Here is an 11,462-nt window from a genome sequence, read left to right on the forward strand (position 1 = left end):
GCCTATTTTTTTATTTCAAAAACTGAATGTATAAATAAAAATAACGCCAAATATAATCTGAGGATAATGTCTCGGATAATTTATTTTTTTAATAACTTGGCTGAAAATAATTTTTCACTATAAATGTATTTAGATATAATTTTTATTTTTCAAAAACTGTTCAAATAATTAATGAAATAGTTACAAAAAAATGGTCGATTTTCTTATTTGATGGAACAGCTTTTTTAAAATAATATCCAAATACACTTATGGCGAAAAATCATGTTTTCCGAATTATTAAAAAATAAAGTTTTTTGCCATGCAATTATTATTATTGTTTGGCCCTCCTAACTTATGCATCTTGATCGCTAGACATCCTGAAAATGCGAGTGTTTTTGGCAATATATTTAGACACGATGTTTCAGTAGTTTCATAACGACATAAATGTTATTGTGAAGGATTAATTTCCCCATTATGCCCGTATTTTCTTGAAAAATCATAATATTTTCCGTCTTTTAAAAGCCTTTTGAAGCCTTGAAGTCTAAAACCACTTTTTACAATAATTTTCATTATATATTTTACCCTGGAGTTGTACATTTTTAACTCTTCAAGATTAATATATTGAAACATTTAGTATGGAATAACTATACTTATAAACGCTTCAAAATCAGCCAGAAGAAATGCAAACTTCAATCGGGAAAACCGGGCAATAGCCTAGAATTATTTTTTTAAGTTCAAATGAACACCCTGATTAATTGAAAAAGAAAATCTACCAAATTTATGTTTTAAATTTTAGTTAAGAAACATAGAAACTTTTTTTGGAATTATGTAGCATCCAAAATAAAAAAATCATGCTTTAGATATTGGTTTAGGAATTTTTAACTTTTAGTTTCATATAAACCTTGCAAACATAAGTATCATAAAAAGATTATATAACAAAAAATCGTGACATAGTACTTGGGGACTGTAAAAAATACGAAACGTCTGTATTACGAACATATCCCTACCTCGCCAGCCATATGGTAGTGAGGTTGGTATAAAAGGCCAGGCGAAGCGACTCAAAATATTAAAGTGGTTTTTGACAAATATACTGAAAATTTGAAGAAGAACGCGAATTCAAGATGAAGTCTATTATTCCAAAGATGTTAAGCCATTTTTGGACTCATGTTCTCATAGTCGTTGTAATCTTCCATCATTCGGAATGTGCAGTTAGCTATGGCGATGATGCTATATTTGAAGCACTCCCTACTTATTGTTGTTCCGATTTTGATGATGCTGTTTTGGACATATGTGGGGAATATAACTATGATGTAGACTGGTATTCTGGTGACGGCCAAGATTGCTGCCTCATAGGTTGCTCAGATTGGGCACTTTCACAGTTATGCATGTAAGTCATTTCATGCACAAGTAGAGCGTGTAAAGTCTTCGTATAGATCAATGATCCTATTCCAATTAAACATATAATAACTCCAACGAGTTTACACCATTTTTGGACTTATTTTCTCATGGTCATCGTATTCTTCCAACTTACGAAATTTGCTTACAGCACGCCTGTTGAACCTATACCACTCCCTGTTTATTGCTGTGATGACCTTGAAATAGCTGTTGCTCAGGTGTGCGGGGAAGACAACTATTATATAGATCAGTATTCTCATCCCGCCAGACATTGCTGCGATTATGGCTGTTCAGACTGGGGACTCAGAAAGTTCTGCATGTAAGTCACCTCAGCATCCTGTATAATAACCAAATTTTAAGATTTCCTGAAATTACAGATAATTGTTGCATGTATATCCAAATTGTCGTAAATAGCTCATATCATGTACTAGTAGCGTTCTAAGTATGTCAGGAAGAAAAAATTTTAATTATCATTAGAAGAGCGAAGAAGAAGTGATGAGAGAGGCCTGGTTACATGTCTTAAACAGAACAGACTTTGAAAAGGCTCGAAAAGTAGATGAATTTATAAAAAAGGTGTTAGAGCGAATGTCAAACCAAAAATTTCAATTAAAAATATTTGTTATATTGATTTCTTAGCTTTCAAGTATCAGTGTGTAAACTTTTTATGTGGATCAATGATCCTATGACAAATGAAATACCAGCTTGCGGAATCTGCTTATAGCTATCCTCCTGTTTACCCTGAACCAACACTCCCTACTTATTGCTGTGACGATCTTGAAGAAGCTGTTTCTGATCTGTGCGGGGAAGATAACTACTATCCTATTGACTTTTATTCTCCTGAGGCCCAAGGTTGCTGCTACTTCGGTTGCGACGAGGACGATCTTTCACTGTTCTGCATGTAAGAATCATCCTATTTAACCCTTCTTCTAACACTATTTTAAAATCAAATACCCCGAAATTATTTCTTACAGTTTTGCACAAAACACGTCAAAAATGTTTTTTCTATCACAAAAAGACATGTATAATCCCATAAAGAAAGCTATAATAGGAATAAAAATTTCAACAGATACTTCTGTAAAAACAAAGTAATGTTTAGCAACTAATTTTTTACGTCCAACTTTTTTATTGCAAGCGCCGATTGTAGAAATTATATATCTAAATTAGTAGATCAATCTACTTTTAATTAGTTAGTCCACTCATTTTGGATAAAAGATTTTGAAAAATGTTAACTTTCCTACGTTTACCTACCCAAAAATTATATTTCAAAGAAATTTACAAATTTTTGTTTTTAATAAAGCGACTATACCATTATAAACGATCCTGCCTCAAGTCTTATGCCTACAAGTAGTGAAAACCCTATGGAAGAAACCGACCCAAGCCTTATGAATGCAGATAGTGAAGAGCTTATGGAAACAACCGACCAAAGCCCTACGAAAACAACCACCTCAAGCCTAATGAGTACACAGACTGAAAACTATGCGGAAATAACCGACCCAACCCCTACGACTCCCTAAGTGGCTCTCTTCCGGGGATAACACTGGCTAGGTAAGGCAAGATCTCAGAAATGAAATTGACACACAATGACCACAGATAGAAGAATAAGCGTTTAAAAAACTAATGTATGTTCCTTAATAGCATAAAGTAAATCAAGCATGTACAATTTATGTTTTGAACTGTACCAAAAATAAAAATATTTGAAATTTCTGCATACATAACGTGTAAATATTTTTGTATACCTAAAGTACAAAAGATAACTTTGTTAAGCTTTAAGTTAATTTGAATTAAAATACTGATGGTGAATTGGTTTAGGACATAGACTCATGAGTTACACTCAACTACCAATATAAGAACGGTTTCGGTTATTCTGAGAGTGCGACCCTTGAGCTGTTTGTCATGCAAGACTGAGCACATCCTCCGTTTCAGCTTCGCGGAACCTCTGATCCCAAAACTGCGGCGAAGAAGAAAATATGTCAGGATGTTCATTTAGAATTTTGAAAAGAAGGGGGATTCGTCCCGAATTTTTTAATTCAAGGGACGGCCAGCCAAGCTTATGATAATTATTTGGCTGCTCATTCCGAATATCAGTACGACCATACACTTCTTAAAAGATCATTTTTTTTTATTTTAAAGTTTACTGATATATTTTTGGTTTGGAATTCACCTAGATTGATTAAAAGTCATTATTTTTGGTGAAAATTTCAATTATTTTATAGAAAGTTAAACTACTTTATTTAAAATTCATTTTTCTATTCGAAGATCGAACTATTTTAATTAAAATTGAACTTATTTCGTTGAGAATCCGTTTCTTTCTAGTTTAAAATTGATTTTTAAACTGAAAAGTTAGCTATTCCATTTTTGACTGAAAATTTATATATTTTTTGTTAAACGTTTAATTATTTGGTTGAATGTTTAAATCTTTTCTTCGAAATTTATCCTTTTCTTTAAAAATTTAACTATTTTGTTAAAAATTCATATTTTTCGGTTCAATTCAATAGTTATTATTATTATTATTAGATGGGTAGGTCATTCAAGCTCATAGCACTGAGGTCAACTAGTGTAGCCTATTGTACTTTACCCTTTAAAATCTATGCCTATCTAAGGAAGCCTGTTTGCTCCATATATTTGCATATCGCGGTTCTCTGAAATCCTCTGGTTCGAAGAAGTGATTACCAAAATGCTTTACTCTGAGGCTGACTACCACGTCACAATCACATAAGATGTGACGTGCTGTCTCCTCCCGGAAGCCACATTTCTGACAGCGCGAGATGCTGTCGACCTTCATATAATTTAGGTTCTTCTTTAAGTGGCAATGGCCCGTAAGCATTTCTAACACTATTTTCACCAGCTTTCTTTCCATGTTTAGGAGTTTCTTAGAATTTTCCAAGCATGGTTCTTCGATCAAATTTTTCGAGTGTACTATACCATTAGCCATCCAATAATATTCCGCATGCTCGATCAGGAGCCACCTTTCAATGGCGTGCCTAGCTGAAGCATACGAGATTCTGCAGTATGATTCAGGTCACTTGAGGATTTTCATAGTTCCATTTTTTACAAGCATGTCTGCTCTTTCCTTGCCCTCAATGTTCTTATGTCCTGCACCCAGATCAACTTGACCCAGTTTTTACCAGACATTTCGAGAAGTTTTTGGAGGCAGCTCCAGACAAGTCTGGAAGTAAATTCCGGAGGGCCCTCAACGCAGCCTGACTGTCAGAGAATATGTATACATGCTGATTGATATAACCCCGCTTACGAATCTCCTCAAGACATGTCTTGATCGCTAGGATTTCAGCTTGGAATACTGTAGTGAATTTTCCCAGTGCGATTGTTATTTCAGCACTAGGTTTCATCTCAAATATTCCAGTTGCACATCCTAGGGGATCTCTTGAACCGTCTGTACACCAAACGAGCCCTCCCGTAGTGAATACATTTTTTCTCTTTTGCTCATCATACCAATATTCACTTTTTGGAAATACCACTTGGAATGGCTTCATGAATGATTATTCTTTCAGCATGTAATCCAAGTGCATGCAAATGGTTTCATTACTTTCCAGAGCGTTCTTTATTAAATCATGCAAGTTAATGCCGTCGATACCACTTTCACTCCCTTTTAGTAAGAGTATGTAGGCCTCCGCTGCAGCCCTTTGTCTAATCAGAAGGTGCAGCGGTAATATACCTAGAATGGTCGCCAATGTTGCCGTTGGAGTAGTTCTCATTGATCGAGCATTGCCAGCCAATGGCCCTTTGCAGGCTCTCTATCTGGTTCCTGGAACTTACCAGACTGGCTCTTGACACCCAAATCAATGAGGCATAGGTTATAATTGGTCTAATGATTACCGTATATAACCAGTATACCACCTTCGGATTCAATCTCCAAGTTTTTCCAATTGCGCCTATGCAAGCCCAGAAGGCTGCTCTGGCCTTTTTAACTAACGCATCAACATGTAGTTTCCCGGTTAATTTAGGATCGAAAATGACATATAAATACTTAGCTGATGTGCAGAATTCGACTTTCTTGCCATAGAACCTAGGACTTACGAGATCAGGTAGTTTCTAATGTTTTAAACATAAAGGAAGTTAGACTAATCGGTCTGAATGACTAAGCCTCATAGTACGAGTCTCTCCCCGGCTTTGCTATAAAGATCTCTTTGACTTTCTTCCATACCGTAGCGTTATATCCCTCTAATCCGGGCCGTCAGTGCTATTCAGCCTAACAGCCTCTTCCTCCGAACGATACCCAGATCCGGAAACAGGAAAGTTCACCTTCATGAGCTGTTCTAGGATTTTGCTACCGATTCTGTCATGTCCCCTGTTGGCAGTGTTAATGACTTCAATTAACATGCTGACAATGCCCTCTCCATGAGAATCTATTAGCTGATTGTATTTCTTTCGCGTATTTTGCTACACTAGCCTTATACAACTCCCATTTACCAGTTTTCCTGGCTCTATTAAAAAATGTTCTAGATTCTCTTTTCATACTCTGAAGTTTATCATTCCACCAAGGGGCACCCTTGTCTGGTTTCTTAATTCTGAGGATTCTAGTTCTGAGGAGATCGCATAGTAATTGAGTGCAGAGGAGTCTTTAGAGTAATTGCGCTCGCTGCACAAAAAAGAGACCAGATTAAAGAGAGAAGGTATAGGCTATAAAACTATTTTTAAATTTTCGCCTCCAGGCTTCCTCTCGGTTCTCTTTGTAAATATTCGTCATTTCTACTGGTTTATAGAAAAACTAACTCTCATTGCGAAACCTACAGTTTTTTTTACATATATTATCACTTCAAGTCATATATTAAGAAGGATAAGGAAATTCTTGTTTCTTATAAAAGAAAATACAGAGTTACGTTTTATTGCACACTAACAGTAAATAAAGATGCCGTCTGTGACGAGAATGACCGAGACTGACTCGTTTCCTCCTGATGCGCTAGCATAGAGGACAGCTCGCGGGAGCGTTCTTTTGCCACTCATTAGTGAATAGTTAAATTCGAAATATTATTATATGTTATACTTTTTTGTCGATTACTGATTAATTTGATATCAAACACTACTATGTTTCGATTTTCTTCAAAGATTTAATTTCACTGTATTAGTATATCATTTTTCTCCAATCAATCATTTATTTTGCCAATCATAAGAATAGAATATATGAAACAAAAAGGTAAAAAGATAAGTATATTTTCAAGTTATTTGGAGTTTAAGAAATTTAACAGGAATTAAATGTTTTTTATTTTAAAACTAGAATTTCAACACGTTCTGGTCTCTTATATCTACGGTTCATAAATAAAATATATTTTACTGCTTGTGTGCAATAAAACGCACCTTTTTATTTTCATTTATTAGAAACAAGAATTTCCTCATCCCTCTTAACATATGACTTAAAGTCGATAAATTTCTTGCAAAAACGTTTGCTGATGTTGAATGGACTTCCGCAATTGATAATATATGTGAAAAAACTGTGGGTTTCGAAAAGAGATAAGATTTCATGGGCTAGAAATACTTCTTTATATTTTATGAAAAAACTGTAAACATTGGAAACATTTAGCCTCGAAATGAAAGTCATGGTTGCTACACGTAATTCAACTCCAGAAATTCTGGGAATGTCAAAGAAAAACGGGCCCAAGCAGGGAATTTTCTATAAGCTCAAGTTGAATTTAATATTTTTATTTCATTGAAAATTCCACAATTTTGTTCAAAAGATATTCTTTTTAATTGAAAATTCAACTGTTTTGTTGAAAATACATCTTTTTGGGTTGCCAATTAATTTTGTTGGTTGAAAATTGATCCTAATTTTTGTAAATTTTATTTTTATATAAAATTAATGTTTCTACTGAAGATTTGAAATATTCGATTTTACCCATAATTTATCTTCCTAGTATAGATGTAGGGAATTTGAGAAATTTTTCTTTTTAAATGCAATATAGAATTCAGAATAATTATTCATCATTTGTAAAAGTTATCTTTATATTACTAAATTTAAATATTTAGTTGAAAAATTGTTTTTTTTTTGTTTTTTTGGATGGTCGTCCCGAAAATTAAAAAATTCGAGACGAATACAACGTGACAAACAGCTCAAGGGTTGCACCCACGGCGTGTTGGTTGCATCAGTTTGCGTCATGCTTCCAAACGTAATAGAAATCATTTATGCAGTCCTTCCTGGTTACGCCTGAATTCCTCCAATTTAAGATAAAGGCCATGCCCATAATCGGTCTTGTATAGGGAGTTGAGTCTAGCTCATGAGTTCAGATTCTAAACCCATTCTGTGTCACTATTTTTAATTCTAATTAACTTAGAGATTAACGCAGTAATCTTTTCTTCTCTAGGTATAAAAAAAATATTTACACGTAATGTATCCAAATATTTCAAATATTTTTATTTGTGGCACAGTTTAAAACGTAAATTGTACATGTGTGATTCACTTTATGCTATTCAGAAAAATACATTAGTTTTTTAAACGCTAATTCTTCTATCTGTGTTCACCCTGTGTCAATTTCATTTCCGAGATCTTGCCTTGTCTAGCCAGTGTTATCCTCGGAAGAGAGTCGCTTAGGGAGTTGTAGGGGTTGGGTCGGTTGTTGCCGCATAGTTTTCAGTCTGTGCACTCATGAGGCTTGAGGTGGTTGTTTTCGTAAGACTTTGGTCGTTTGTTTCCATAAGCTCTTCACTGTCTGCACTCATAAGGCTTGGGTCGGTTTCTTCCGTAAGGCTTGACGCAGGATCGTGCATACTGTTATAGTCACTTTTTCAAAAACAAAAAGTTTGTAAATTTTTTTTAAATATAATTTTTGGGTAGGTAAACTTAGGAAAGTTAACATTTTTAAAAATTTTTTATCCATAATATGTGGACTAACTCAGTAAAAGTAGATTGATCGACTAATTTAGATATATAATTTCTACAATCAGCGCTTGCATCCAAAAACTTAAAAAATAATAATTATCTGTTCGAGTTTTTATTCCCATTGTCTTTAAGGGATAATCTATGCCTGCTTTTTATAGAACAAACATTTTCGCCGTGTTTTGTGCAAAACTGGTGGAAAATAATTTCGGGGTATGTTATTCAAAAACAGTGCTGGAAGAAGGGTTACATAGGATGTTACTTACATGCAGAACTGTGAAAGATCGTCCTCATCGCAACCTAAGTAGCAGCAAATTTGGGACTCAGGGGAATAATAATCAATAGGATAGTAGTTATTCTCCCCGCACACTTCAGAAACAGCTTCTTCAAGATCGTCACAGCAATAAGTAGGGAGTGTTGGTATAGGGTAAACAGGAGGAGTGCTGTAAGCAAATTCCGCAAGTTGGTATTTCATTTGTCATAGGATCATTCATTCACATAAAGAGTTTACACACTGATACTTAAAAAATAAGAAATCAATATTACGGTTATTTTTTAACTGGAATTTTTGGATTGACATTCGCTCCAACACATTTCTTATAAATTTATCTACCTTTCGAGCCTTTTCAAAGTCTGTTCTGTTTAAGATATGTAACCAGGTTTCTCTCACCACTTCTTCTTCATTACTTCAAATAATAATTTAAAAATTTTCTTCTTGAAATACACAGGACTCTACTAGTACATAACATGAGCTATTTACGATAATTTGGTTATACATGCAACAATTATATCTAATTTCAGGATATCTTAAAATTTGGTTATTATAAAGGATTCTGAGATGACTTACATGCAGAACTTTCTAAGTCCTCAGTCTGAGCAACCATAATCGCAGCAATGTCTGGCGGCATGAGAGTACTGATCTATATAATAGTTATCTTCACCGCACAACAAAGCAACAACTATTTCAAGGTCATCACAGCAATAAACAGGGAGTGGTATAGGTTCAACAGGCGTGCTGTAAGCAAATTTCGTAACTTGGAAGATTACGATGACCATGAGAACATAAGTCGAAAAATGGTGTAAACTCGTTGGAGTTATTACATATTTGATTGGCACAGGATCATTGATCGATACGAAGACTTTACACGCTCTACTTGTGCATGAAATGACTTACATGCATAACTGTGAAAGTGCCCAATCTGAGCAACCTAAGATGCAGCAATCTTGGGCGTCACCAGAATACCAGTCTATATCATAGTTATCTTCCCCGCACACGTCCAAAACAGCATCTTCAAAATCGGAACAGCAATAAGTAGGGAGAACTTCATATTCAACATCATCGTCATAGCTAACAGCACATTCCGAATGTTGGAAGATTACAACGACCATGAGAACATGAGTCGAAAAATGTATGAACGTCGTTGGAATAATGGACTTCATCCTGAATTCGCTTTCTATTTCAAATTTGCAGTATATGTTTCAAAAACCAATTTAGTATTTTCAGTCGTTTCGCCTGGCCTTTTATACCAACCTCACTACCAAATGGCTGGTAAGGTGACATGTTGATAATAAAGATGTTTCGTATATTTTTGCAGCCCCCAAGTACTATTTCATGATTTTTCGTTTTATGATCTTTTTATGATACTGATGTTTGGAAGGTTTATGTGAAGCTAAAACTTCAAAATTTCTTAACCAAAATCTAAAGCATAATTTTTTTTGTATTTTTGATACTAAATAATTTTTACAAAGTTTCGATGTTTTTCAACTAAAATTTAAAACATAAATTTTGTAGATTTTGTTGTCAAATTGGTCAGGGTGTTCACTCGAACTTAATAAAATAATTCTAGACTATTGTCCGGTTTTGCCGATCAAACTGTGCATTATTCCAGATGATTTTTATGCGTTTAGAATAATAGTTATTTAATACTAAATGTTTCATTATCTCAATTTTGAAAAAGGTTAAGGAACGTATAACTCCAAGGTAAAATATATAATAAAAATTATTGTAAAAGTGGTTTTTCATATTATGATTTTCGAAGATAATAGAGGAATAATAGGAAAATAAATCCTTTACAATAACATTTATGTAGGTATGAATCTAATGAAATATCAACTCTATATATATTGTATTTTCAATCAAATAGTCCAATTTTCAAGCAAAAAGTATACACTATTAACACAAGAGTTGAGCTTTCTAGTTGAAAAGACGAATCTTTGAACAAATATTTGACTTTCATACCGGAGGAGATAAATTTTAAAACCTAAAAGAATATATTTTCTAACCAAATATTTCATTTTTTGAGTAGAAAAAAAATTTGACCGAACAGTTGTATTTACAACTAAAAAATCTAAATTAAGAAAAAAATAATGTGCAAAAAAGAAAATAATTTGAAATAAAATTGTTGACATTTCAACCCCCGAAGACAAATCTTCAACCAAACGATCAAATTTGCAAACAAAAACGATTAAACTTCTACTAAAAACACTCACATTGTTAGGCTTTCTAGCGATCAAGCTGTTGAAAATTTTCGAGTTATTGTAATAGTAATTTTAACAGCACATTAATAAATATAATATAGCATTAAATAAAATTTAGTAAATTTGGAATATATTGTAAAGAAAATAATTATTTATTTATAAGTGCCAAACTTTATTTTACTTTTCTTTTCAAAGTTTATCTCCTTCATAATAAAATAAAATACATTTTTACCCTAAATAAATTTCCCAGGTTTTTCTTGATGCTTCCTGATATCCCAGTCTGGCAGATATCCTGATTTTCTACTAAATAATTAAATTTTCAAACCAAAAAGCTTGATGTAAAAAAAGGATTAAATTTTCTACCAAATATTAGGAATTTTAACAAAAAGAGGGTTATTCTAAAATCATTATATATAATATGAGTTTTCAATTACATGGGGTTTTTTTGGTAGAGTTGACTTACTTCAGACAAAAAATTGAAGGATTAGATGTTAGATCCTTTACTGAAGATAAAACTTTCAACGTTTCGCGAGTATAACACTCTCCTCATCAGGGATAAAAGTTCGTTAAGGTCGATTTAAGTTGTAAAATTGAAAAGAACCATCCTCTCAGGTTCTAATTATCATTTCATTAGTCTGCTAAAAAAATTTTGTTTAATAAATATATTATGAAACTTCATGCGATAAATTATTTAAAATTGTAAACGACATGAAAAAATTGAAATTTTGTTCAAAGTGAGGAAAAAAAATTCAATTGTTTTGCTACCTGGATGTCATTTTTGGCG

At 33.4% G+C, this 11,462-nt stretch overlaps 2 protein-coding genes across 2 annotated transcripts; one reads left to right on the top strand and one right to left on the bottom strand.

The window, feature by feature from the left end:
- The first annotated feature begins 1,045 nt into the window (after positions 1–1,045).
- LOC117180231 lies at positions 1,046–3,084 on the top strand. The gene is made up of 4 exons (XM_033372616.1): positions 1,046–1,366; positions 1,526–1,693; positions 2,096–2,272; positions 2,672–3,084. The coding sequence occupies exons 1-4, from the start codon at positions 1,101–1,103 to the stop codon at positions 2,886–2,888; spliced, it is 828 nt and encodes a 275-aa protein (XP_033228507.1). The 5' UTR covers positions 1,046–1,100; the 3' UTR covers positions 2,889–3,084.
- Positions 3,085–7,715: 4,631 nt separating this feature from the next.
- LOC117179958 lies at positions 7,716–9,694 on the bottom strand. Its single transcript, XM_033372214.1, has 3 exons — positions 9,375–9,694; positions 8,467–8,643; positions 7,716–8,104 (listed from the first exon to the last, which is right to left on the bottom strand). The coding sequence occupies exons 1-3, from the start codon at positions 9,638–9,640 to the stop codon at positions 7,912–7,914; spliced, it is 636 nt and encodes a 211-aa protein (XP_033228105.1). The 5' UTR covers positions 9,641–9,694; the 3' UTR covers positions 7,716–7,911.
- Positions 9,695–11,462: the final 1,768 nt, after the last annotated feature.

This window comes from Belonocnema kinseyi, chromosome 9 (genome assembly GCF_010883055.1).
Source record: "Belonocnema kinseyi isolate 2016_QV_RU_SX_M_011 chromosome 9, B_treatae_v1, whole genome shotgun sequence".
NCBI classification, from domain to species: domain Eukaryota; kingdom Metazoa; phylum Arthropoda; class Insecta; order Hymenoptera; family Cynipidae; genus Belonocnema; species Belonocnema kinseyi.

Bases quoted from the DNA above. Each gene is read 5' to 3' on its own strand.
- LOC117180231 (XM_033372616.1), top strand. From the start codon at position 1,101: ATGAAGTCTATTATTCCAAAGATGTTAAGCCATTTTTGGACTCATGTT. The intron at 1,367-1,525 runs GTAAGTCATTTC...ATTTGCTTACAG, and splicing joins GCACTTTCACAGTTATGCAT to CACGCCTGTTGAACCTATAC. The intron at 2,273-2,671 runs GTAAGAATCATC...TTTTTAATAAAG, and splicing joins GATCTTTCACTGTTCTGCAT to CGACTATACCATTATAAACG.
- LOC117179958 (XM_033372214.1), bottom strand. From the start codon at position 9,640: ATGAAGTCCATTATTCCAACGACGTTCATACATTTTTCGACTCATGTT. The intron at 8,644-9,374 runs GTAAGTCATTTC...ATTTGCTTACAG, and splicing joins GCACTTTCACAGTTATGCAT to CACTCCTCCTGTTTACCCTA. The intron at 8,105-8,466 runs GTAAGTAACATC...TTTTTGAAAAAG, and splicing joins GATCTTTCACAGTTCTGCAT to TGACTATAACAGTATGCACG.